Here is a 26,773-nt window from a genome sequence, read left to right as displayed (position 1 = left end):
CTAGCACACACACTGCTGGGTTGTGTTCAGTAGGGCAAAAACATTTTGAAACTGTGAAAGAGGAATGTTCTACCTGAACTTGTCCCGTAACAAATACTAAGTTTCTTTCTGTTCCAAAAATGTTTTGTTACTGTGTTCCCTACTGAACATACCACAGGTGAATGAGTCCACCAATCCCCTAATGCAGTGGTTCACAAACTTTTTATAGTCCCGTAGCCCTTCAAACATTCAACCTACAGCTGCGTACCCCTTCTAGCACCAGGGTCAGCGTGCACCCAAATGTTGTTTTTTGCTTTCATTGTAAGCCTGCCACACACACACTATACGATACAGTTATTAAACCATGAGTGTGAGTTTTTGTCACCCAGATAGGCCAGTCGCGTGAGAAACTCGTCCTAATGCAAGCGGTCAGACAAGTGAAAATGATGGTCAGTAAAGAGAACTTTAAGCTCGTCTCTCAGTTCAAAAATGTTTGTCAATACTTTGCCCCTTGATAACCAGCGCACTTCTGTATGTTGTAAAAGCGTTACATGGTCGCTGCCCATATCATTGCATAATGCAGAAGATACACGAGAGTTCAGGGGCCTTGCTTTAACAAAGTTAACCATTTTCACTGTGTGTCCAAAATGTCTTTCAAGCTGTCAGGCATTCTCTTGGCAGCAAGAGCCTCTCAGTGGATGCTGCAATGTACCCAAGTGGCGTCGGGAGCAACTGCTTGCACGCGCGTTACCATTCCACTAGGTCTCCCTGTCATGGCTTTTGTGCCATCAGTACAGATACCAACACATCTTGGCCACCAAAGTCCATTTGACATAAAGCTGCCGAGTACTTCACAAATATCCTATCCTGTTGTCGTCGCCACCCCCCCCCCCCCCCCCCCCCCCCCCATATAAACGTAACGGGCATGTGCCAGGCCTGCCATGTTGACGCATCCAGCTTCAACGGATGGAATTTACTGGTTTGTATGCTAAGCAGTAGTTGTTTCAAAACATCTCCTGCCATGTCACTGATGCGTTGTGAAACAGTGTTTGATGAAGGTGTTGTCTGTATAGTTTTTTTGGGCCTTTTCCCCCAGCATTGTCCCAGACATATCCGCGGCAGCAGGAAGAATTAAGTCCTCCACAGTAGTATGGGGCTTGCTGTCCTAGCCACTCGGTAGGTCACCATATAAGACTCTTCCAGCCCCTTCTTATTAATGGTATCTGTTGCTTTTATACATGTCTTACTACTCAAAAGTCGTCTTAATTCTCGCTCAAACTCACGTGGCTTATTTTTCAAATTGGCATGTTTTGTTTCTAAATGTCTGCCCAAGAGTGACGGTTTCATCGAGTTGTGAGATGGTACTTTTGCACATATCACACACTGTGGCTGAGGAAAGGCACTACTCCAATATAAGTGAACCCCAAATCAATTTATTTCTCATCATATTTGTGCTTCTTCGATGGTCCAACGTCCCTGTCTGTTCGGTGCTTTCCCGGGTAAGGGGGCAGTAGCTCTTCGGCTGCATCAGATGGAGGGGGGTTTAATTCCCTGTATCTGTATTTTCTCTCCTTTTCTCTCTATCTGGAGACAGTTCCCTTGTCCTGTTTAAGCAGTTTGTCTGCCCAACCCCCATCCCTCCATCTCTCCTTCTGTTTATTTACAGTACCAGGAATTTAGCCAGCACCCTCTCAACCCTCCTGCTGCTCCCCTCCCTCCCCCGTGAAGGCATCTGTCATTTCGGTGGGCCTTAAGACTCCCTCTGAGAATGGGAGGAATCTAGGGTGTTGTATAAGATGAGGTCATGTGTGTTGAGAGCCATCCATATGGGAATTTCTGTCAAAATGGTCACTGTAATGAAATGGCAGTTACACCTCGTGATCTATTAGATGACAATCTTTGCAGGTCAGATACCTTTTCACTTGCAGTCTGACTCAAACGTGCAGTATAACAGAGTTGTTGAATAATTAAAAGGAGACAATTGACTGTCACTAGCTCTTGTGCAATGCAGTCACACAATGTTCCTGTCCCGGCTTCTATCTCCCCCTTTGGGGATGAAACCATGCAGTTTTGGCCCCAGCCTTGGCAGGGCATAGTTACTGTTTAGCGCAGATGCCTTCTACACATTATGATAGTATAGTAACCAAGTCCTCAGTCAATGGGTTGTCTCTGGATCAGTTGCTAACCCAACAGATATTACAGCCTATTGTATTATTGATGTCATCACAGTGTATAAATAATTGAATTGCCATTGGATTCCTTGGCGACATCTTGAATACACCTGTCGGTTGTTGTATCCTCACACCGGCTGTGAATCTATTGCACCACTAAGGCATATCAACCAAGTATTGGCTTTGAATCCCTTGTTGACACTAACCATTCCCTTGTAGCCACAACAAATATACCAAAGCCGCTGAACTACAGTGCCACCCAAGCGATTAATACTGTATGGACTCCACTGAGCTTTGACTCGCATCCCTCCTTGACTCCCTCCGTGAGGATCAGGCAGTTCTGAGTGTCTCTGTGAAGACGAGATGGAGGGTTATGTGAGGTTAACGCTGTACGCACAGATGACTGGCCTCGCCCTCTCCTCCCTTCCATCTCTCCCTCCCTTTCAGAAGAAATCTCTCGCTCTCCATTCCCCCACCTTAATTTTAGTGCTCTTGTCGTTTCGCGTTCCCTACGTGGAACTCACCCAGATAGGAAGGCAATATGCTTCCATGTGCTTTTAGTCACCTGTCCATTCTCTCCCTCTTTCTTCCATCGTGTTGTTCATTCTGTCGCTCGCTCATTTCATCACTGCGTGCCTCAGTTTGTCATTTTCTTTCCCTCAACCTCTTATTTTCTTCCTTTCCTCCCTCGTTTAATGCCATCTCGTCTAACGCGGCTCACCCCGCCCGTCTTCAACTAATTCCCCCCTGTCATCTGAAGGTACAGCATGCCCGCTTTCTTATTTCACTGCTCTTTACCATACAATCAAGGTCCTGCTCCCTCTGTCCCATCGACTCACCCTATTACAGTATAATAATGGCGCAACCTGAAGGCCTTTGAGTCTCTGCAGCCTTTTTTTTGATCCTGCTAACAAATGGAAACAAATGGCCATTGTTTGACTGAGTCGCTGTGGGAGAGGCGTTTGTGTGGCCAGGCATGTACGGCCGGACCACTTCCGGCCCCTCGTACGTTTGTCATTATGAATTCATCTATGTTGTCAGCTGTGTCCAAACCATGGCGAACCAATCAAAAGAACAGCAGAACAGCATGACGGATATTGGTGTAATTGACTGAATCGCAACAATGCCCTAACACGCTCGGTTCCTCTGACGTTTCCTGTCCCTTTTTGTTTTAGACGCTGTGTACGTATGAATCTGTTCTATAGAAATGATATGCAAAGCATCGATTTTGCACAAACACAGCGCTGCCTTTGTTTCAATACACCTGGTTCTTAAGCAACTGTTTTGAATGTAGGTTACTGTAGCGCTTTGTAGCATGGGCTACAATTCATCCCACAAGCCTGTCAATGTGAACGCCTCACCAGTCTGTACATGTAGATTGCACACACCAGTATCACACACATGTATCCAAGCATAGCTCTGTAGATGTTACTATTCCCTGCTCCGCTGTTGCATAGCCTAAGGATAATCGGCATTCAGTCCACTCAGCAGTATGCAGGGGGATGGGCACTGCCTTGCTCTGGAAAAGGTTGCGTCTGGATCCTGTGGCTTCTCCACAGCTGTCTGGCACCTGTTTTAAAGTGAACGAATGGCAGATCTAGGCTCAGCTTACCCTCTCCAAATCCATAACCTCAACCAGGAGAGGGGTAATTTCGAAACTGACCTCGAATCTGTTAGGGGCTTATTAAGCGTATTGCTATACAGTCACCTGCCACAACAAGACCACTTGGCTCTTCAGGTCAGGAGGTCAAACGGGAGACTAGCGGGATAAAGGAAGAGGAGGGCAAGAGACTAACCCCTTAAAATTTGCCTGGGAGCTTAATAGCCCATCGATTTAGTCTCCTCTCTGTCCTTGGAGTAGTACTACTCTCAACCCTCAGTGAGTGCAACCCTCACCCACATCCTGTTCATTTTCCACAATCACGCTTTCCCACTCCATCATTCCCTGCATCCTTTCCTCTTCCCCCACTAGGCTGGGATTAGAAAATTACTAAGCGATGCGTTACAGGCAGACAGTGAATGGGCCTTGTTAATGGTTTTCTGTTACCTCTCGAAATTGCTTTTATGTAGTGCAGGACGGCCCTTGACTCTTCTAGCTTACTGTATGGGGAGCACTGAGCAGGTGAATAACCACTACTGTTTTTTTTCAGGTTTAGAGTGAATTGATCATAGAAAAGTCCCAAGCCTATTAGCCTACATTAGGCAGCTGATCGAATGGTACTGAACCAAAGTCATACATCAAACATTAGGAACACTTGCTCTTTCCATGAGACTGACCAGGTGAAAGGTATTATCCCCTATTGATGCCTCTTGTTAAATCAACTTCAGTCAGTGTAGATGAAGGGCAGGAGACAGGTTAAAGAAGGATTTTTAAGCATTGAGACATGGATTCTGTATGTGTGCCATTCAATGGGTAAAACAAAATATGTAACTGTCTTTGAACGGGGTATGGTAGTAGGTGCGAGGCGCACCGGTTTGAGTGTCAATAACTGCAACACTGCTGTGTTTTTCACACAACAGTTTACCGTGTGTATCCAGAATGGTCCACCGGAAGGACATTGAGCCAACTTGACACAACTGTGGGAAGGATTGGGGTCAACATGGGCCAGCATCCCTGTAAAAAAGCTTCCAACACCTTGTAGAGTCGATGCCCCTACGAATTGAGGCTGTTCTGAGGACAAAAGCGGGTACAGCTCAAAATGTAGTGTTTTGTACACGATGTACAATCAGTCAGTAGGTATTCATTCTTGTGAACAGCAGATGGTGTCCATTTTGCCCTTGAGGGTCTTCTCTGAACTAATTTTTCATTAAAGCAAACAGGTCTGTTTTTATTGTTTAGTCTTGCCATACAGCATACTCTTGAAAATCCCATGTCTGCTATTGTCCGCTAACATTACATCTCTGCCATTGTCAAAATCAAATACACTGCTCAAAAAAATAAAGGGAACACTTAAACAACACAATGTAACTCCAAGTCAATCACACTTCTGTGAAATCAAACTGTCCACTTAGGAAGCAACACTGATTGACAATAAATTTCACATGCTGTTGTGCAAATGGAATAGACAAAAGGTGGAAATTATAGGCAATTAGCAAGACACCCCCCAAAACAGGAGTGATTCTGCAGGTGGTGACCACAGACCACTTCTCAGTTCCTATGCTTCCTGGCTGATGTTTTGGTCACTTTTGAATGCTGGCGGTGCTCTCACTCTAGTGGTGGCATGAGACGGAGTCTACAACCCACACAAGTGGCTCAGGTAGTGCAGTTCATCCAGGATGGCACATCAATGTGAACTGTGGCAAAAAGGTTTGCTGTGTCTGTCAGCGTAGTGTCCAGAGCATGCAGGCGCTACCAGGAGACAGGCCAGTACATCAGGAGACGTGGAGGAGGCCGTAGGAGGGCAACAACCCAGCAGCAGGACCGCTACCTCCGCCTTTGTGCAAGGAGGTGCACTGCCAGCGCCCTGCAAAATGACCTCCAGCAGGCCACAAATGTGCATGTGTCAGCATATGGTCTCACAAGGGGTCTGAGGATCTCATCTCGGTACCTAATGGCAGTCAGGCTACCTCTGGCGAGCACATGGAGGGCTGTGCGGCCCCACAAAGAAATGCCACCCCACACCATGACTGACCCATAGCCAAACCGGTCATGCTGGAGGATGTTGCAGGCAGCAGAACGGTCTCCACGGCGTCTCCAGACTCTGTCACGTCTGTCACATGTGCTCATGTGCTCAGTGTGAACCTGCTTTCATCTGTGAAGAGCACAGGGCGCCAGTGGCGAATTTGCCAATCTTGGTGTTCTCTGGCAAATTCCAAACGTCCTGCACGGTGTTGGGCTGTAAGCACAACCCCCACCTGTGGACGTCGGGCCCTCATACCACCCTCATGGAGTCTGTTTCTGACCGTTTGAGTAGACACATGCACATTTGTGGCCTGCTGGAGGTCATTTTGCAGGGCGCTGGCAGTGCACCTCCTTGCACAAAGGCGGAGGTAGCGGTCCTGCTGCTGGGTTGTTGCCCTCCTACGGCCTCCTCCACGTCTCCTGATGTACTGGCCTGTCTCCTGGTAGCGCCTGCATGCTCTGGACACTACGCTGACAGACACAGCAAACCTTTTTGCCACAGTTCACATTGATGTGCCATCCTGGATGAACTGCACTACCTGAGCCACTTGTGTGGGTTGTAGACTCCGTCTCATGCCACCACTAGAGTGAGAGCACCGCCAGCATTCAAAAGTGACCAAAACATCAGCCAGGAAGCATAGGAACTGAGAAGTGGTCTGTGGTCACCACCTGCAGAATCACTCCTGTTTTGGGGGGTGTCTTGCTAATTGCCTATAATTTCCACCTTTTGTCTATTCCATTTGCACAACAGCATGTGAAATTTATTGTCAATCGGTGTTGCTTCCTAAGTGGACAGTTTGATTTCACAGAAGTGTGATTGACTTGGAGTTACATTGTGTTGTTTAAGTGTTCCCTTTATTTTTTTGAGCAGTGTAGTATTGTATATTTTGCATATGTTATCATGGGTGTAGCGAAATGCTTGTTTCTAGCTCCAACAGTGCAGTAATGCCTAACAATACACGCAAATCCTCAAAAAAAAAGAAAGGAATTAAGGTAGATATTAGAATGGCAATGTCAGTCTGTAATGTATACGATGGTGTGTGTAGAGATTAAGAATAGAGGTGTGTGTACAGCAGTAATAGAGGATGATCCTGGACTAGAATACAGTAAATACATATGAAGTGGGTGAAACAGTATGTAAACATTATTAAAGTGACCAGTGTTCAATGACTATGTACATGGGGCAGCAGTCTCTAAGGTGCAGGGTTCAGTACCTGGTGGTGGCCGGCTAGTAACAGTGATTAAAGTTCAGGGTACTGGACGGAGAATGGCTAGTGGTGACTATTTAATTCTGATGGCCTGGAGATGGAAGCTGTTATTAGTTTATTTGAATTTTTTTTAACTAGACTAAGAACAAATTATTGCTTTGAGGCGCCTGTACTGTCTCCGCCTTCTAGTTGGTAGCGGGGTGAACAGGCTGTGACTCGGGTGGCTGAGGTCCTTAATGTGATCTTGGCCTTGATGTGACACCAGGTGCTGTAGATGTCCTGGAGGGTAGGCAGTGTGCCCCCGGTGATGTGTTGGGCGGATCGCACCACCCTCTGGAGAGCCCTGCAGTTGTGGATGTTGCCGTACCAGGCAACGATACAGCCCGACAGGATGCTCTCAATGGTGCATCAGTAGATGTTCGTGAGGGTCTTAGGGGCCAAGCCAAATTTATGTTGCGCCTTCTTCAGCGCTGTCTTTGTGGATGGTCCATTTCAGGTTGTGAAGTGATGTACACACAGAGGAACTTTAAGCTTTTCACACTCCACTGCGGCCCCTTCGTTTTGTTGAGGGAGGTGATTTTCCTGGCACCTTTCCACCAGGACCCTAATCTCACTGTAGACTATCATCATTGTTGGTAATCAGGCTTACCACTGTTGTTGTCTGCAAACTTGATGATTTGAGTATGAGGTGTGTGTGGCCACGCAGTCATGGGTGAACAAGGGAGTACACGAGGGGGCTGAGCACGCACTCTTGTGGGGCCCCCGTTTTGTGGATCAGGGTAGCGGAGGTGGTACCTTCACCGCCTGGGGTCGACCTGTCAAGAAGTCCAGGACCCAGTTGCACAGGGCTTGGTTCAGACCCAGGGCCCCAAACTTAGTGATGAGCTTGGAGGGCGCTATGGTGTTGAAGACTGAGCTGTAGTCAATGAACAGCATTATTACATGGGTGTTCCTCTAGTCCAGATGGGATAGGGCAGTGCGATGTTTGCTTTATCCATGGATCTGTTGGGGCGGTATGCAAGTTATAGTGGGTGTGGGGTAAGATGGATGTGATATGATCCTTGATTAGTCAAAGCACTTCATGATGACAGAAGGAAGCGCTACGAGGCGATAGTCATTTAGTTCAGTTACCTTGGGTACAGGAACAATGGTTGCCAACTTGAAGCATGTGGGGACAGCAGACTGGGATAGAGAGTGATTTAATATGTCCGTAAACACACCAGCCAGCTGGTCTGCACATGCTCTGAGGACGCAGCTAGAGATACCGTCTGGGCTGGCAGCTTTGCGAGGGTTAACGCGCTTAAATGTCTTGCTCACGTAACCACGGAGGAGGAGAGCCTGCAGTCCTTGGTAGTGGGCCTCGTCGGTGGCACTGTGTTCTCCTCAAAGCGGACGAAGAAGGTGTTTAGCTTGTCCGGGAGCAAGAAGTCGGGTGTCCGCGACGTGACTGGTTTTCCTTTTGTAGTCTGTGATTGTCTGTAGACCCTGCCACAAACGTCTCGTGTCTGAGCCGTTGAATTGCGACTCCACTTTGTCTCTATACTGACGTTGTGCCTGTTTGATTGCCTTGCGGCAGGAATAACTACACTGTTTGTATTCTGCCATATTCCAAGTCACCTTGCCATGGTTAAATGCAGTGGTTTGCGCTTTCAGTTTTGCGTGAATGCTGCCATCTATTCACGGTTTCTGTTTAGGGTAGGTTTTAAGTCAGTGGGTACAACATCTCCTATACACTTCCTGATTAACCCAGTCACTGTATCAGTATATTCGTCTAGTATTCTCGGAAGCTACCCGGAACATATCCCAGTCCACGTGATCAAAGCAATCTTGACGCGTGGGTTCCGATTGGTCAGATCAGCGTTGAATAGTTCTTAGCACCAGTACTTCCTGTTTGAGTTTCTGCCTATAGGAAGGGAGGAACAAAATGGAGTCGTGGTCGGATTTGCCGAAAGGAGCGCGGCGGAGGGCCTTGTAGGCTTCCTGGATGTTGGAGTAACTGGTTGAGTTTTAGCAGTGCTAAAAGTACTACAGTTGATATATTAAAAGAACTTCGGCAGACGTTTCCTAAAATTTGCTTTAATATCCCAACTACAATAAATGCAGCCTCGGTATAAGTGATTTCCAGTTTGCATAAAGTCCATTGAAGTTCTTTGAGGGCCGTCGTGGTATCGGCTTGAGGGGGGATAATACACTGCCGTGACTCAACTGAAGAAAATTCTCTTGGGAGATAATACGGTCGGCATTTGATTGATTGAGGTATTCTAGGTCAGGTGAACAAAAGAACTTGAGTTCCTGTATGTTATCACAATTACACCATGAGTCATTAATCATGAAACATACTCCCCCGACCTTCTTCCTGGAGAGATATGTATTCCTGTCTGCACGATAAACTGAAAACCCAACTGGCTGGACTGACTCAAGTGTCTGTCAAATTTAAGGAAGTATCTGTGTTAATTGTGCTAACATCAGTGTAGTAGGACATTGCTAGGACATTCATACATACAGTGTAGAGTCGGTCCAGCCAGTTGGGTCAGTTCAAGAGAACCATGTTTGTATGTTAGTCCCTGATGTCTCTCTGGAAAAAAGCCCTGAGCTCGTCAACTTTATTATCCAGAGACTGAACATTCGCTAGTAATACGCTCGAAAGAGGTGGGTGGTGTGCGCGCCTCCTAAGTCAAACTAGAAGACCGCTCCGAGTACCTCTCCTCCGCCGATGTTGTTTTGGGTCAACCTCTGGAATCATTTCAATTGCCCTTGGGGGTTCGAATGAAGGTTCCGCTTCAGGGAAGTCGTATTCCTGGTCGTAATGCTGGTGGTGTTGGTGAGTTACCACCTCTGATATCCAATAGTTCTTCCCGGCTGTATGTAAGACACACATTTTTCTGGGCTAACAATGTAAAAAATAATACATTAAAAAACTAAATACTGCAAAGTTTCCTAGGAGCTAGAAGCGAGCCAGCCCTCTGTCGGCATTATTTTATCATTTTAATTAAAACATTTATTTGACCTTCATTTAACAAGGCAAGTCAGTTAAGAACAAATTCTTATTTACAATGACGGCCTACCCTGATCAAACCCTAACCTGGGTGACGCTGGGCCAATTGTGCGCTGACCTATGGTACTCCCAATCACGGCTGGTTGTGATACAGCGTGGAATCGAAGCAGGGTCTGTAGTGACGCCTCTAGCACTGAGATGCAGTGCCTTAGACTGCTGCGCCACTCGGGAGCCCATCATTGCGTCCTCTTGGTCAGGTTATTGTGACATGAATGTGTTCTCTATAACCTACCTGGTTTAAATAAATAAAATGTGTTCTTCCCCAGGCCTGCCACTGGTCACACTGGCCTGTTGATGGGCACATCCAAGCCAGGCTCCAGCAGACCTGCAGCTTCAAGAGTTGGCACCGCAGCCCCCTCTACTGGCAGGACTACCACAGTGCAGGCACCCAAACCTACAGGCCCTGCCAAGAAAGGTGCACATGCCTTACAAGTTGTTTTGTACCATGAATGTAACCCACTTGATTCTATTAGGATTGGTCTTGAGCATCACCTGTATGTATCTCAATCAACTTGAGAAGGTACCATTTATATTTTTAGTTGAAGTGATATTCATGTTTAAATTATTTCTGCTCAGTTACAGATGTCAGCAGACCAGCAACCACTGCCGCAGCCAGAAAGCCAGCAACATCCGCCACTACCAAAACGACCAAACCTGACCCCCCTAAAGCGACTGCAGCCTCCAGACCCGAGCCTGCCTCCAAAAGGCCCCATCCCACCAAGGCGACAGACACCAAGCCAGCCCGCCCTAAATCACAGGACCCCAAGCCCCTGCCCACACGTAAAGCCCCTCCCACCACACGGCCCCCTGCCACCCGACAGCCCCAGGGCAAGACCCCCCCTGCCTCCCCCAGCAACAAGCCCGTGGGCAGCACCATCCACCAGTCGGTCAAACAAGCCTCCAAACCAACCCAGTCTGTCCTGCCCTTCACTGCCAGACCTGGAGCTCCCAAGTCTGCAGCCACACCAGCTGCAGCAGTGGCTGCTACAGCAGCAGCTTCCGTGGCAACAGTCGCCGTGAGAGCCGCAGCAGAGCCAGAAGTGGCAGCTTCAGAAGTCCCAGCACCAGTGTCTGCGTTTTCACCAGCAGTGGCCCTGGAGCCCAGAGAAGAGATTTTAGCCCCAACTCCTCAGGATACTACTTCTCCATCTCCACAACAGAGCCCACTCAGGCTGGATCCTGCTCCACCACAGGGCTCACTAGTCACTGTTGCCAGGGATGAGATATCTGAACAACCAGAGACTGTCCCAGCAGCCCCGACACAGCCAGCACCAGACCAGACCTTACCCCAGGACATCCCCACAGCAGTTGCTAGGGCTACACCCAGCCCTCCGGATGCCTCAGAGAAAGCTCAGCTCAACATGGATGAAGAAGAGGATGAGGAGAGGGAGGGCAGCCAGCAGGTGTCCGTGTCAGAAATGAGCGGCACCCAGCCCACAGAAGAGTCCAGGCCTGGCTCAGCCGGCCCTGCGGGCTCGGGGTGGCGCGCAGGCGGCGCTCTGCTATCGGAGCTGGACTCTGAGGAGGTGAGCTGCAGCCAGCAAGGGGTATCGGAGCTGAGCGCCCCAGGCGTACTGGAGGGCACGGAGAGCATGGATGACCTAGGAGACGCCAGTATGAAGGGTGCCATCGACATGGAGGGCATGTCTGCCTCGGCCGGCTCGCCTGACTTTGAGAAGGTGCCCGACATCCCGACCAATGATTTTGATGACTACGATGAAGACGGAGACCGGGTGTGCGACATGGAGGTGGGTTCGGAACGGGCGGATGACCCGAGAAGAGTGAGGCATGACGAGGATGAGGATGATGAAGATGTGGAGATGGCTAGTGAGGGGGTGACTGAGAGCGGGCTGGAGAGCTACGGGAATGCAGACGAGGATGACTTTGCGGAGGATGAGAGACTGGACAACCTGAACCGAGCCCCGCCTGCCCCACTACTGCCCTCTGCCCTGGCCGCCCAGTGGGACCAACCCAACCCTAGCTCCTTTTGTGACCCCTGGGCCCAGCCGCACCCCCAGTCTGCCTCAGCCGCCCCCCTGCAGACCCCTACCAGCCCCTCTTCAGACCCCTGGCAGGCTGATATGGAGACACCCACCCTGTACTCCGCTCAGCCCTGGCTGCAGCTGGCTGCCACACCATTTGTTCCAGCCCTGCACGAGCCCTCACACCAGCCTGCCCCTCCACTTGAAAATGAGACCCTAGCCCCGTTGCAGTCCCTGTCCCTCATAGCTGCCTCCGGGCGCGGCATGTCACACTCCAGCACCCTAAGCGCTACGGAGCTGGCTGTCCACAGCAGCAGCGAGACCAGCACCCCAGAGGAGCTCTATGACTACAACAGCAGCTCCGGGGTGGAGTCCCGCTCTGAGGGGGGGAAACTCCACACCCTGCCTGCCGCCCTGGTCCCCGTGCTCTCCCTTCAGCCTGAATTGGAGAACCAGGACCTGGGAATCCACCTGGAGAGAGAGGACGGAGAGGGGGAGGAGGCAGAGACGCTGCCAGCCAACGAGGTCCCAGGGGACCCCGCCACAGCACCTATGTCCAACCCCTCGTCCTCCACCACAGAGGATGAGGCCAGCGACACGGAGGGCGAGGCCCAGCTGGATGAGCTGGGCCAGGGCATCCACAACACCACCTTCGACAGCAAGCCCGGCGCCCAGCGCTGCCTGTCTGCCCTGGAGGAAGGGGAGGAGACCAGCGGCGGTGCAGAAGAGGGTGGAGACACACCCCAGTCTGCCAACTCGGCGGCATCCTACGCCTACGACATGACGGCGTCCAACTCCAATACCCACTCCGCGGCTGAGAGCTGCGCCAAGAGCCCCGGCATCTTCTCTCTGGAGGAGCTGCCTGAGGAGGCCAAGGACCCGTCGCTCATCCAGGAGCTGACCCTGCAACCGCCCCAACAGGCTGCCTCGGCAGACTCCCTTCTAGTCTCCAACCCAGAGGAGCAGCAGTACATGTTGTGTGGGACGCTTGAGGCAGAGCTGGGGGACACGGGGGATCTGAAACCCCTGGACCCCACGCTGTTTGCGGCCCCCCAGCAGCTCGGGGAGGGCCCCCGTGTCACCCAACCGCCCTACTACTCCACTATCTGTGAAAACACTGAGAACTCTCTCACAGGTAACGTATAGTCGCCCCCCCCCTACATACTCAGTAACGCAGCTTTACCCCCCCCACCCACCTTTCACCCACCCCTCCCCAGAACCCTCTTTGCTGTGTTAGTCGTCATCATTGTTTGTCCCCAACCTCTCCAACTGGGGTGGATGTGATCAAAATGTAAAAATAGGGAAGGGAAGAAATAAAGACTTTAAATACAGCAGTGCCACTATCCTCGTATGATATTACCTTATGTGTATATGGCTTAACTCCTGTATGTGCAATAGCTACAACTATTACTATTAGAATGTGTTTTTTTCTTTACTTTTTAATTAACATCCGAAACATGAACTGGCATGGTTTGATTTGGATTGACTGGGCTGTTGTGAAGCAGCTCTTAAGGAAGAAACATAACAAAAGAAAATGTGGAATGGAATGTTAAACTTTGTATTTATCCGACCCTTTTTACTGAACAAGAAAATGCTGGTGAATATTGATTGTATGTTCTTGCTGTTTCCCATCATTAAGAAACAGACACCTGTCCTCCTCCCCCGAGCACTCCCCTTTTCCTCCTTCACTTTAAGGTTAGACTGACCACCCCCCCCCCCCCCCCCCCCCTTCTTACATTTGTCCTTTTGGAGTATTTACCATTACCAAGCTTTAAATAAAGATTAGATATTTAACATGACTCCTCTCTCCCGGACAGTTTTATTCAAGTGGTGATTGGGGAGTTGGATGGCACATTTTGTACTTATCAGAGATATTAAGTCCTGTAACATGGGAGTCAAGGTTGTGTTGAAACCTGATGTGGGAGACATTATATACATGTGGGGCATATGGATTCAAAAGCACTAATGGTCTCCCAGCAAGGAAGCACTCATACCTACATCCTCACATACACTACTCCCACCATTCAGAATAGGGCTCAACAGAGACATTATGAAGGATGTCAAACTCCCACCTCCCCTCAGCTGCTCCTCCCCCTTCTGTACTGTGACCCTTCCTTGGTCCGCTGGATTCCTTCTCCTCCACCAGACTAACTGAGAAACGACATCAAGAAGGTTCCCCATCATCCAAACAGTAGAGGACACCCACCAGTGTTTGTTTTCTTCGAGTAATGTGTGTGTTGCCTTTTCGTTTCCGTTCTGCCTGGCCTCTGCATTGTTTGAGATATCTCTGTTATGTCTACAAGTGCATGTCCACCGCACACCATTTAACCGCGCTGTTTAACTACTTTACCCTTGGGACGCCTTGTTTGCATGTCACTGACTGACACTCATTGGCTTTGGTTTGAGGGCTTGGTCCGAAATGGCACCCTATTCCCTAAATAATGCATGGGCCCTGGTCAAAAGTAGTGCACTATATAGGCAATATGGTGTCATTTCAGACGCAGTCCAGTTCACGTGTGGTGCTGCTGTCTATGTACTGATGCATGGTTGAAAGGTCTTGTCTTGCATGTTTCACTTACTCACCAGCTCCCCACAGGGACTGAAGGAAATGGTTGGTTGCTCACAAGCTTTTCTTTATTTTTTATTTCACAAGACTATCGTTGGTAGTTACTGCATATACAGGAAGCCGCTTTTATTGCACAACTTTTGCACCCCAAAAATACTATCAGAATATTTTGTTTGGGAAGTCATATTTTGAAAAGGTTAACGAAATGGATTGCTATATTTTCTCTCTGCTTTAACTTCCCCCAGCCAATGCCCCAACCCTCCCACCATCTCCCTGCTGTCACCATTGCTACCATTTCTCCTGTGCCCCCATTGCTTCACTTCACCCCTGTCCCCACCTCTTTTTACACGCTTTGCTTTTCAGGCTGTCAATGTTGCACATCTTGCCGATTTGATATCACGTGAGGTGAGGAGGTAGTTCCTGGGTTCAGTAATATATTGACACACGTTGGCTATCCTAAACCATTAGGCCCAGCTACAATTGTCAATTTGGCGTTCAAACAGCCACAATGCCAGAAATGTATGAAAATCTACAGGTAACTGCCAAAATAAAGGAAACACTTGAGTAAATGAGGGTTGCAAAGTATATTAAAGCAGGTGCTTACACACAGGTGTGGTTCCTGAGTTAATTAAACAATTAACATCCCATCATGCTTAGGCCATGTTTAAATATGCTGGGTTGGCCATTATTTTGGCTACCATGGCTATGCCCCCATAGGACACTGCTCCCCACAGGGCACGAGTGGTCACTGAATGGTTTGATGAGCATAAATGTCAACCATATGCCATGGCAGTCTGTCACCAGGTCTCAACCCAGTTGAACACTTACGGGAGATTCTGGAGTGGCGCCAGAGATTTTCCACCGCCATCAACAAAATTGTATTTCTCGTTGAAGAATGGTGTTGCATTCCTCCAATAGAGTTGCAGACACTTGTAGAATATATGCCAAGTTGCATTGAAGCTGTTCTGGCTCGTGGTGGCCCAACACCCTATTAAGACATTGGCGTTTCCTTTATTTTGGCAGTTACCTGTACAATATCATAGTAATACATCACTTTTCAAGCCACAAACACACATTACAATCTCTCGAAGCTACATTTTTACTGGGTGTAGAATACCAGGACACTACATCACTGTCTTCTACTCCTCCCACTAACGTCTCCTTGGTAGACTACAATACCCACAGTCTCCGTTATCTGCTCTGACCTGCACTGCTCCCTCTCACTTGTACGTCTTTCTTTCTAACACGCTTCCCACCGGGTGATCTCCACTTCTTTCTCGCAGGGCTCAACGCGCTCCCCCAGCCACACTACCGCCGCGACCACCACCCCAACCCCCATTGTGACCTCTTGACCCCACCCAGGCTGACCTGTGCTGACCTACCCCCCCGGAGCCCTCGCCTGCAGGCCAGCCCCCAGCTCCGCAGACTGGAACAGCACCAGCAACAACTACTAGAGCTGCAGCAACGCAGAGAACAGCAGGGCAAACCCAAAGAAGAAAATGATGAAGAGGCGAGGAAGAAGAGCGAGCAGGAGAAGGAAATTAAGAAAAGGGAGGCGGAGGAGGTGGAGCAGAGACAGCAGATCATGCAGTGGCAGCAGGAGCTGGAGGAGCAGGCACAGCAGACATCACCGCAACAGCCCCAAAAAGGTCAGGCAACAGTGCTGCTTTCGCCTTCCTCTGGTCTCCATACCATTTATGAAGCCCTGGAGACTGATGAAGAGGAGGGGAAGGAAATTGAGGTTAATGTCCAGCTCGAACAACGCGAAGAAGCCCCGCTGGAGAAAGAGGTTGACAGTAACAGTGACCGTCGAGAGGTATTGGACGAAGCCGATAGCAACTCCACTTCCACTCTCAGTCCCTCTCCAGACTCCCCCGAGCAGGAAGAGTCCCGGGACGCCTCCCCACCCACCGTCTCCCCAGAATGCCCCCCTCCCCTGGACCTGGACTGGGGGAAGAAAGTGGACATTGTCCAGCAGCTGATCAACCAGACCCTGCTGCTGACGGGCGACGGCTGCTCCTCCCTGCTCTTGCTGCCCGGGGGCAGAGGAGGCACCTTGAGCCCCCTGGAGGCCAGCCTGTGGCCCAACCTGCTGCCGCCCCTCACCCCTCCCTCAGCCACGGTCACGTCGGTCAGCAGCTTCTCCCCGGAGGCCCCCGGCCAGTCCCCCCAGGGCGAGTGGACAGTGGTGGAGCTGGAGACACACCACTGAGGGACGTGTGTGTGTGTGTGTGTGTGTACACGCACACAGTGAAGACTCACCACTAATGGTCGCACACAATGTTATTCAAGGTCTGTCAGTCACATCACTGCTGTAACACCACCTATTTTACCTCTCCTGCAAATACAACACTATTGTTTGATACACCGAACTTATACCACTGTATCCTCTAACATGATACCTTTTTGAATGGGTGGCAAAGGACACTGACACCCCAGTCATATCAATCACAGACTGACTCACTGGAATTCTACACCTCGCTCGTGCCAAAACAATCATGTTAGGTTACACACCAACAGTCCCAGAAGGCTACTACCTTGATTAGGCTGGTTGACTGAAGCTTCTGGACTAGCTATTTGTGTAGAATAGTGACAACTTGTTAGCCATGGTCCATTTTACTGAAGCCAAAATGACTGGATTCATCTCAGACGCAATATGTTCAGGTGGGGGTCCTAGGTGGTTTAGTTTCCACTGAAGATATTGATTAGTATAGATGTTTAACTGACTATTGGTCTGAATTACTGACGACAAACTGCACTTGACTAGACCAGCATCCTATAATGATGAACCTGTCACTCACTCAATGCATGCTTTGCTTTGTGCTTCAAACCGTTTTGATTTACTCTAGAGCAACAAATCATAGAAATAGAATCCCTAGAACGGTCATGGGATCCCCATTCAAATTGCTGAGGGCCTTTATCCTGTCTAGGGATTCTACTTCTATGGGCCAAGTAACTGTTTCTCTGACATCAAACCAGAGGCCTTCCACCAGCTGAGGTAAAACACTGGTTGGCCGTATGTGTTAGAATAAGGTTATTTATCGACTCTATGATGAATGCCACCATTTTTCAGGGTGGTATTTCGCTACGCAGGATCTAGTTTGTGATCCAGCTTAGTGAAATACACCTGGGTGCTAATAAAATGGACTGTTGTTTCTGTTGCATGCTACTGCTGACTCTGATGAAGGTCGCTGGAAATATCGGTTTATTTTTGTTTTCAGAAGCGCCGTCTCATGTCTTTGTTCTGAAGACTTGGCCCCATATCCTGGGCGGTTTTCCTCATGTTTGGTGTTGTTTCTGTGGTTACAGATGTCATAATGGGGGTGGGAGTGGTCATGACATTGATATGAGGTAATGGAGGAATTAATAGGTAATTGAAGAGGGTCAGAGTGTAAGAAAACACAGACTCTATTGAGTAGATTACTCTGGGGATATAACCGGTTCTTCTGTGAGGCTGCTGGGTCCTAGCCTGGTCCCAGATCTGTTTGTGCCGACCATCTGCCCAACTCCTATGGTAGTTTGGTGTGACGAAGACCATAGGAGTTGCCAAGACGACACAAACAGATTTGGGACCAGTCATGGGTTTTTGGGGGGGTTAGTCATGAACTATATTTTACTGATGGTGGTACAGAGTTAACCTTGTGGACATGTATGTTATGTGTGTGTGTCTGGATGGAAAGGTACTGCATATGAAGAAAACAATTTGAATTACCTCAGTGGATTGTGAATATAGTAAATGAGTATGTCCATTAAGCCTATAATATGGATTATAGAGCCTTTGAAAATAGTTGATTTATTGCTCCTTGTCAGATCAGGTTTCAAACTGAAGGTACGCGAGTCAAACACCGTCTTTACTACTTGGGTACTTGTGTTCAAATGTGACCTTGCATTGAGCCTCACTGAAGTCGATTTTTTTCCAACAGGAGTGTGATCTATTCAGCAGAAACGAATCCAACAGGATTTGTGGTTGAACTTCGAGCCCTAAGGACAGTCCACTGTGTGTGGGGCGATGACCCTGGATGGACAGAAACAGGTGGTTGTCCCAACAGGGTTTGAGATGAAGATCTGTGAACGCTGAGACACACTCCTTCATATACCATAGGGATGGACTCGACAGTTGATACAACCACACACTGCTGTGAGGCCAGGGCTAGTAGATACTATATGCATCTGGAAATCAAACCCTTTTCCACCACAGGCATAGAAATGGTAGCTAGATTCTCCAGTGTCTTTTTCAAGCTGTTTCCATGTGTAGCCAAGTGGCTGCCATTTTCTAAGGCAGTTTGGTACATTCCAATTTGAGGGCTCTGCCATTTCTACTCCAAAATCGCAAAGGGACGCGCACAATGCATCGGTCAAAGCTGGACTTGATCTTGTGTATTTTAAATGTCTCCTCACTGTAGTGTTTTGTATACTGTTAGTGTATATTATTACTGAAAGGGGAGACTCAGGCCATTTATTGCAATGAAGGGAACCCACTGGATTTGTATTTTGTACTGTAGAGAATATTTTAAAGTATGGTAAATGAAAACTTGGTGACATTATTTATAGATTTAAAGCAGATATTGTTTTAGAGAATGAAGGTTAATGGTTGTAAATGGTAGATGTAATGGTTTATTTAAATTCCCCCAAGATGTGACAGTTGAACTTCTGTGGGCACTATACTTGTAGACCTTTTGTAGGATGTTTTGCCTGCATTTCTTAAAGATCTTTTCAATAGTTATCAGGGGATATGAAGTGAATAGACTGTTCAGTGCCAGTGCTTCCATGAACACGCTTGGTACATTTTGTATTTTACGTAACTGATTAAACCATCTACAAACATTCACATCTAGCTGGTGTAGAAATTACACTGTAGCAAATTACAATATCATGCAAGTTACAGAACTCGCACTCAATGGAGCATGTCTGGGAATCACTAGTACTTAAAGATGTGGAATCTAACCCCTTTGTAAAGTTCTGTCATTTATTTTTAAATGGACACCCCCTTGTAATTAATGTCAATATTTTTGTTGAAATGAGGTTGGCATTTTGACGTTGTGGAGTTCAAATTACGGCAGCTTGTTTAAATACGTAATAATTCCTTAAAGTTCTGTGACTTTGTGAAGGACTAATGTGTTTGTCAATGTTTCAATGCAATAAAAAAAAATAATCAACACTTCCAACTCATTACCTATTAAAACGGTGGCCTGCTGCCCTCCCATGGTAAGTGTTGACCGTAGAAAGAAGTCAGCTCTCCTTTCCAAATACCACCTTGGTGCTAGATTCAATCCATAGCGCAGAAGCTCTGCGGAGACTGCATTCTCGGTCAATGCTACATATGTCAGCTTAAACGGGAATCGCGCTATAGCGTAGGTCTTCCATGCAACGGATTGAATTAGTTATGGTCTTGTTACATTACTTAGATTTACATTCAAGAAATGGCAAGAGGGGGATAATGCTTTATTTCTTTAATTGAACCTTTATCTCGGCAAGTCAGTTAAGAACAAATTCTTATTTACAATGACGGCCTACCCTGGCCAAAACCGGACGACCCTGGACCAATTGTGCGCCACCCTATGGGACTCCCAATCACGTCTGGATTCGAACCAGGGACTGTAGTGACGCTGCTTGCACTGGAATGCTGCGCCACTCGGGAGCCCAGAATGTTTTTGGTCTTTGGTAGTCTTGCTTGCCAGTCATACCTGAGGCTAGGTTTGAGAGGTTTTTCCCTGGGCTAGAGGATAGATGTTCCACCATTCTGAATTATCAATGTGCAGATCGTCTCACTAGTTCTCCCTTTCAAACATCTAAACACAATTTAGCACAGACTTGTGCTGTTTAGTGATTTAGTGGTTCACGAGGAACTGACAGGGGGGGGTGTATGTCCACAGTCCTGTGCCATAAAGGTTCAGGATCAGTTTACCCTCCACAAATCCTACTCGTAACCATGAGGGGAACCACATTTGACCATAGATCAGTTTATAGATCTGACGAATGCAAGGACAAATTCTTGGACTATTCTCGAGACGTTCCAAAACAAACTACCAGGAATTCCAGTCTATAATGACGTGAATACATCAAGAGACTTTGAACAGCAGACCATGAATTGAATTACTCTACTGTTGGATCAAACTTTTACATAGAATGTTTTGCAAAAGTAAATTCATGACATCGATTTATCTGAAACCCACAGAATGAATGATCAAGAGTTGCTTTGCTTTTCCAAACAGTGTTGTCCATCTTATCACAAGATGTCTTTGTCCTAATTCATTTGTTTCTTTGGTAACTTTCTTTCCTGTGTAACTCAGTATGTGCAAGTCCGTATATGTTCAGTTAGGTTCCCCTTCCGATTGAAGCTTTTCCCACAGTTTTTACAGCTAAATGGTTTCTCTCCTGTGTGAGTAAGTATGTGTCTCATTAAGTCCCCCTTCTGAATGAAGCTCTTCCCACAGTCACCACAGCCAAACGGTTTCTCTCCTGTGTGAATCCTCATATGCCTGGAAAGATGTCCTTTGAGTTTGAAGGTCTTTCCACAAAAGGGGCAGGTGCAGGGTCTCTCCACATGACAGAGTCTGACATGGGCCTTTAATTTACAGGTGGAGTTGTAGCGTTTCTTGCAGAGGTGGCATTCGCTGGGTCTCTTCTTGGTGAGAGTCACATGCTCCTGCAGGTCAGCTGTCAGAGCAAACGTTTCACCACAGTCAAAGCAGCAGTGAGTTTTTCTAGACGTGGTGCTGGGTTTGGAACAGTGTTCCCCCATTGATAGGTTGGGATCCAGTGGTGGGCTGTGATGGAATGGTGACAGCAGCCTAAGTCCTACTGGGTCACCGCTTACAGTTGAGCTGTGGCTATAGTTTTGATTATCTGGAGGGTCACTGGGAATGTCGAGACCCTCTAGGTGGGTAACGGTGACAAAATGTGGGAGATCCACTGGTTTAGAGTTACTGTCTCTGTTCTCCACTGTCTGGGTTTGGGGAAGAGAAAAGGACTGTGGGTTTTCCTGATCACATTTACTTTTCACACACGGAGGTAATTTGAACACACTATCTTCCTCCTGACAGGTCCAGAGTTCCTCCTGTTCCTCCTTAATCTGTGTGGGTTCTAGGTCCTCCTGCTGCAGACTGGTTCTCCACTCCTGCTCACAGTGCTGCTGCTCAGGGGGAACCTCGTCATCAGAGACAGCAACAGATAATCGAAGGGACTCTGGAGGGAAGGCGAGGAGGAGCAGAGGTTATCTATACCATATAAATAAAAACCCTTCATCTCTATAGAAGATACACAGTACTAGTCAAAAGTTTGGGGACACCTACTCATTCCATGGTTTTTATTTTTACTATTTTCTACATTGTAGAATAATATTGAAGACAAAACTATGAAATAACACATATGTAACCAAAAAAGTATTAAACAAATCAAAATATTTTATATTTGAGATTCTTTTAAATAGCCACCCTTTGCCTTGACAGCTTTGCACACTCTTGGCATTCTCTCAACCAGATTCATGAGGTAGCCACCTGGAATGCATTTCAATTAACATGTGTGCCTTGTTAAAAGTTCATTTGTGGAATTTCTTTCCTTAATGTGTTTGAGCCAATCAGTTGTGTTGTGACAAGGTAGGGGTGGTATACAGAAGATAACCCTATTTGGTAATTGATCAAGTCCATAATATGGCAAGAACAGCTCGAATAAGCAAAGAGAAACTACAGTCCATAATTACTTTAAGACATGAAGGTCAGGTCAATATGGAACATTTCAGGACCTTTTCTTCAAGTGCCATGATGAAACTGGCTCTCATGAGGACCGCTACAGGAAAGGAAGACCCAGAGTTACCTCTGCTGCAGAGGAAAAGTTCATTAGAGCCTCAGAATTTTCAGCCCAAATAAATATCTCAATGTCAACTGTTCAGAGGAGAATGTGTGAATCAGGCCTTCATGATCGAATTGCTTCAAAGAAACCACTACTAAAGGCCACCAATAAGAAGAAAAGACTTGCTTGAGCCAAGAAACGGACATTAGACTGGTGGAAATCTGCCCTTTGGTCTGAGTCCAAATTTGAGGTTCCAACCGCCGTGTCTTTATGAGACGCATAATAGGTGAACGGATGATCTCTGCATGTGTGGTTCCCACCATGAAGCATGGAGGAGGAGGTGTGATGGTGTGGGGGTGCTTTGCTGGTGACACTGATTTATTTAGAATTCAAGGCACACTTAACCACCACGGCTACCACAGCATTCTGAAGAGATACACCATCCCATCTGGTTTGCGCTTAGTGGGATTATCATTTGTTTTTCAACAGGACAATGACCCAACACCCCTTCAGGCTGTCTAAGGACAATTTTACCAAGAAGGAGAGTGATGGAGTGCTGCATCAGATGACCTGGCTTCCACAATCCCCCGACCTCAGCCCAATTGAGATGGTTTGGGATGAGTTGGACCGCAGATTTTTATTTACCTTTATTTAACTAGGCAAGTCAGTTAAAAACAAATTATTATTTTCAATGACGGCCTAGGAACAGTGGGTTAACTGCCTTGTTCAGGGGCAGAACGACAGCTCGAGGATTTGATCTTGCAACCTTCCGGTTACTAGTCCAACGCTCTAACCACTAAGCTATCTGCCACCCAGATTGAAGGAAAAGCAGCCAACAAGTGCCCAGCATATGTGGGAACTCCTTCAAGACTGTTGGAAAATCATTCCAGGTGAAGCTGGTTGAGAGAATGCCAAGAGTGTGCAAAGCTGTCATCAAAGCAAAGTGTAGCTACTTTGAAGAATCTCAAATCTATTTTTGGTTACTACATGATTCCATGTGCTATTTCATAGTATTGACGTCTTCACTATTATTCTACAATGTAGAAAATAGTAAACATATATTAAAACCCTTGAATGAGTAGGTGTGTTCAAACTTTTGACTGGTACTGTATATAGATAGATATACACACAGCTTTTAGACATGCCGGAGTGCGCATACCTATATTATATTTCAATAAAATGTTCGTGAAACTTCAACATGCACGTTTAAAAAAAAAAATATATATATATATATATATATATATATATAATGGTGATCAATGTTAGCCTAAACAACTTAGCTGTTAATAAAACATTATTGTAGCTAGATATTTGTAGATCTACATACAAACCTTTTCTACATTGGTTTATGTCCGGAGTTATCCGCAGCAGTCTCCGCAGATTATCATTCTCCTCCTGGTACTCGACTACCGTTTTCTCAACTGCCCCGAAAATCTCCACAGCAGCTGCAGTTAAACGCTCATTTAAGAACACGCGCAACATCTGTAATGTACACATTTTCAGACGACTGAAAGGTGGGTATTAAGCTAGTATTGCCAAATAAACTGATAACTAACCCCTTTTGTCTGTGGTATGGCTTCGTCCACGAGGAAAAATGGTAGCCACTAGCCACAAACAAAACAAACCCTCTCCCAGTTTTACGTCCGTATTGTCTTCTTCTGTTTGTATCAGTCATAGGTGAGCCCCTAAACACATCACAGCACCCCCATGTGGATGGATGCTTACTAGAGAATAAAATGTTTCTAAACCAGCCAGGTCACCTGTGATACAAGTCAGTATCGGCGTCAACTCATGTCTGAGGACGTCGGGAGATGACGTGGAACCCGACCACGAGGGGCAACAGTGAGCTGTTACCTTCAAGTTGGTTTCAGTTCTGCTAGGGTGTTGTGAACGGGGATGGCGGATGGGCGTAAGCAACTTCCTCTGGTGCCAATGGTTCCATTAACTCTGAAATCTTAAGGTTAGGCATTAACTCTAAATGGTTAACGTTTGGAATAGGCTTAAATCAGAAACAATTTAGCTGGATTTCAACATTTTGGCACCAGTGGCAGACTCTTCGGTAAAGTTTTCTGCTTCTGGTGCCAAAGGTTGCTGGTTCGAATCCAGCAAAGTTGTTTTTGAGATTTTCATTTGAAGTCTATCCCAAACCTTAACCCATATATACTATGATACCACCCCACACTAACAGATATACTATGATACCACCCCACAGTATCAGATATACTGTGATACCACCCCACAGTATCAGATATACTATGATACCACCCCACAGTAAGAGATATTCTATAATACCATCCCACAGTAACAGATACACTATGAAACCACCCCACACTAACAGATATACTATGATACCACCCCACAGTAAGAGATATTCTATAATACCATCCCACAGTAACAGATACACTATGAAACCACCCCACACTAACAGATATACTATGATACCACCCCACAGTATCAGATATACTGTGATACCACCCCACAGTAACAGATACACTATGAAACCACCCCACAGTATCAGATATACTGTGATACCACCCCACAGTATCAGATATACTGTGATACCACCCCACAGTATCAGATATACTATGATACCACCCCACAGTATCAGATATACTGTGATACCACCCCACAGTAACAGATACACTATGAAACCACCCCACAGTATCAGATATACTGTGATACCACCCCACAGTAACAGATACACTATGAAACCACCCCACAGTATCAGATATACTGTGATACCACCCCACAGTAACAGATACACTATGAAACCACCCCACAGTATCAGATATACTATGATACCACCCCACAGTATCAGATATACTATGATACCACCCCATATTAACATATATACATTCAGAGTTAATGCCTAACCTTAAAGAATTGGAATTAATGTCTACGCTTAACCTTAAACACTATGACATTTGGAACAACTTCAAAATGTGACATTTGAGAAACATGGATGAACATCTAATTCTAACGTGAGACTAAGAACTTGTTCCTCTAAACACTTCTCCGTTCATGTGGATGCTACCATGATTCATCCTGAATGAATCCGTGAATAATGTTACAGAAGTTACAGAAGCACACATACCCCCCCCCCCCCCCCCCCAAATAAATGCTTACCTCCCCTGTTATTGTAATGGTGAGAGGTTAGTATGTCTTGGGGGTATGATATTTGTTCATCTAACTTTCTCACTCATCATTATTCAGGATTCATTCAGGACTATCCATAATCATGGTCGCATCCACATGAATGTAGAAGTGTTTAGAAACATATTCTATTGTTATTTACAATAAAAGTGACTCTAAAATGGCACAATTCATTATTTACTATTCATTTCTATTGGGCACAAAATATTCAGAAACACAACCAAAACAAACAGCAAATGCATCCAACTTGTTTGTAGAGTCTCAAGCTTGATTTAATCATTGCGTGCTAGGAATATGGGGCCAAATACTAAACTTTTGACTACTTTAATACGCATGTAAGTGAATTTGTCCCAATACTTTTGGTCCCCTAAAATGGGGGGAACTATGCACAACAAGTGCTGCAATTTCAAAACGGTTCACCTGATATGGATGAAAATACACTCAAATTAAAGCTGACAGTCTGCACGTTAATCCCATAGGCATTGTATCACTTCAAATCCAAAGTGCTGGAGTACAGATACAAAACAATAAAGATTGTGTCACTGTCTCGATACTTTTGGAGCTCACTGTAGGTCAGATCAGCCTTACAGCCTTATTCTAAAATTGATTCGATTATTTTTTTCCATCAATCAACACGCATTACCCCATAATGACAAAGCAAAACCAGGTTTAGACATTTTTGCTAATATATATAAAATGAAATATCACATTTATATATATTCACAAATATTCAGACCCTTTACTCAGTACTTTGCTGATGCACCTTTGGCAGCGATTACAGCCTCGAGTCTTCTTAGGAATTATGCTACAAGCTTGGCACAGCTGTATTTGGGGATTTTTTCCCATTCTTCTCTGCAGATCGTTTCCACCAGACATGACGCTTGTCATTCGAGGCCAAGGAGTTCAATCTTAGTTTCATCAGACCAGAGAATCTTGTTTCTCATGGTCTGAGAGTCTTTAGGTGCCTTTTGGCAAACTCCAAGTGGCCTGTCATGTGCCTTTTACTGAGGAGTGGCTTCCATCTGGCCACTCTACCATAAAGGCCTGATTGGTGGAGTGCTGCAGAGATGGTTGCCCTTCCCCAGATCTGTGCCTCAACACAATCCTGTCTCGGGGCTCTAGGGACAATTCCTTCGACCTCATGGCTTGATTTTTGCTCTGACATGCACTGTCAACTGTGGGACCTTATATAGACAGGTGTGTGCCTTTCCAAATCATGTCCAATCATTTGAAATTACCACAGGTGGAC

At 46.7% G+C, this 26,773-nt stretch overlaps 2 protein-coding genes across 4 annotated transcripts in view; one reads left to right on the top strand and one right to left on the bottom strand.

Annotated features, from left to right (window-relative positions):
* Positions 1-19,741, top strand: part of LOC129838050 (uncharacterized) — a 50,588-nt gene extending 30,847 nt beyond the window's left edge. The window contains exons 4-7 of one of the 3 annotated variants that reach the window (XR_008756821.1): positions 10,302-10,450; positions 10,612-13,152; positions 15,867-16,875; positions 18,507-19,741. Coding sequence is in view for 2 of the 3 variants with exons in the window: in XM_055904724.1 (XP_055760699.1) it covers positions 10,302-10,450; positions 10,612-13,152; positions 15,867-16,795 (3,619 nt within the window). In the remaining variant the exon portion in view is untranslated. Of the gene's footprint in view, positions 1-10,301; positions 10,451-10,611; positions 13,153-15,866 lie in introns of all 3 variants that reach the window. The other 2 variants (XM_055904737.1, XM_055904724.1) reach the window with 2 other exon arrangements.
* A 263-nt stretch (positions 19,742-20,004) lies between these two features.
* LOC129838066 (zinc finger protein 200-like) lies at positions 20,005-24,011 on the bottom strand. Its single transcript, XM_055904749.1, has 2 exons — positions 23,703-24,011; positions 20,005-21,768 (listed from the first exon to the last, which is right to left on the bottom strand). The coding sequence occupies exons 1-2, from the start codon at positions 23,866-23,868 to the stop codon at positions 20,870-20,872; spliced, it is 1,065 nt and encodes a 354-aa protein (XP_055760724.1). The 5' UTR covers positions 23,869-24,011; the 3' UTR covers positions 20,005-20,869.
* Between the last annotated feature and the right edge of the window lie 2,762 nt (positions 24,012-26,773).

Source organism: Salvelinus fontinalis, chromosome 3 (assembly GCF_029448725.1).
Source record: "Salvelinus fontinalis isolate EN_2023a chromosome 3, ASM2944872v1, whole genome shotgun sequence".
NCBI classification, from domain to species: domain Eukaryota; kingdom Metazoa; phylum Chordata; class Actinopteri; order Salmoniformes; family Salmonidae; genus Salvelinus; species Salvelinus fontinalis.
This window is presented reverse-complemented; position numbering and strand designations above follow the sequence as displayed.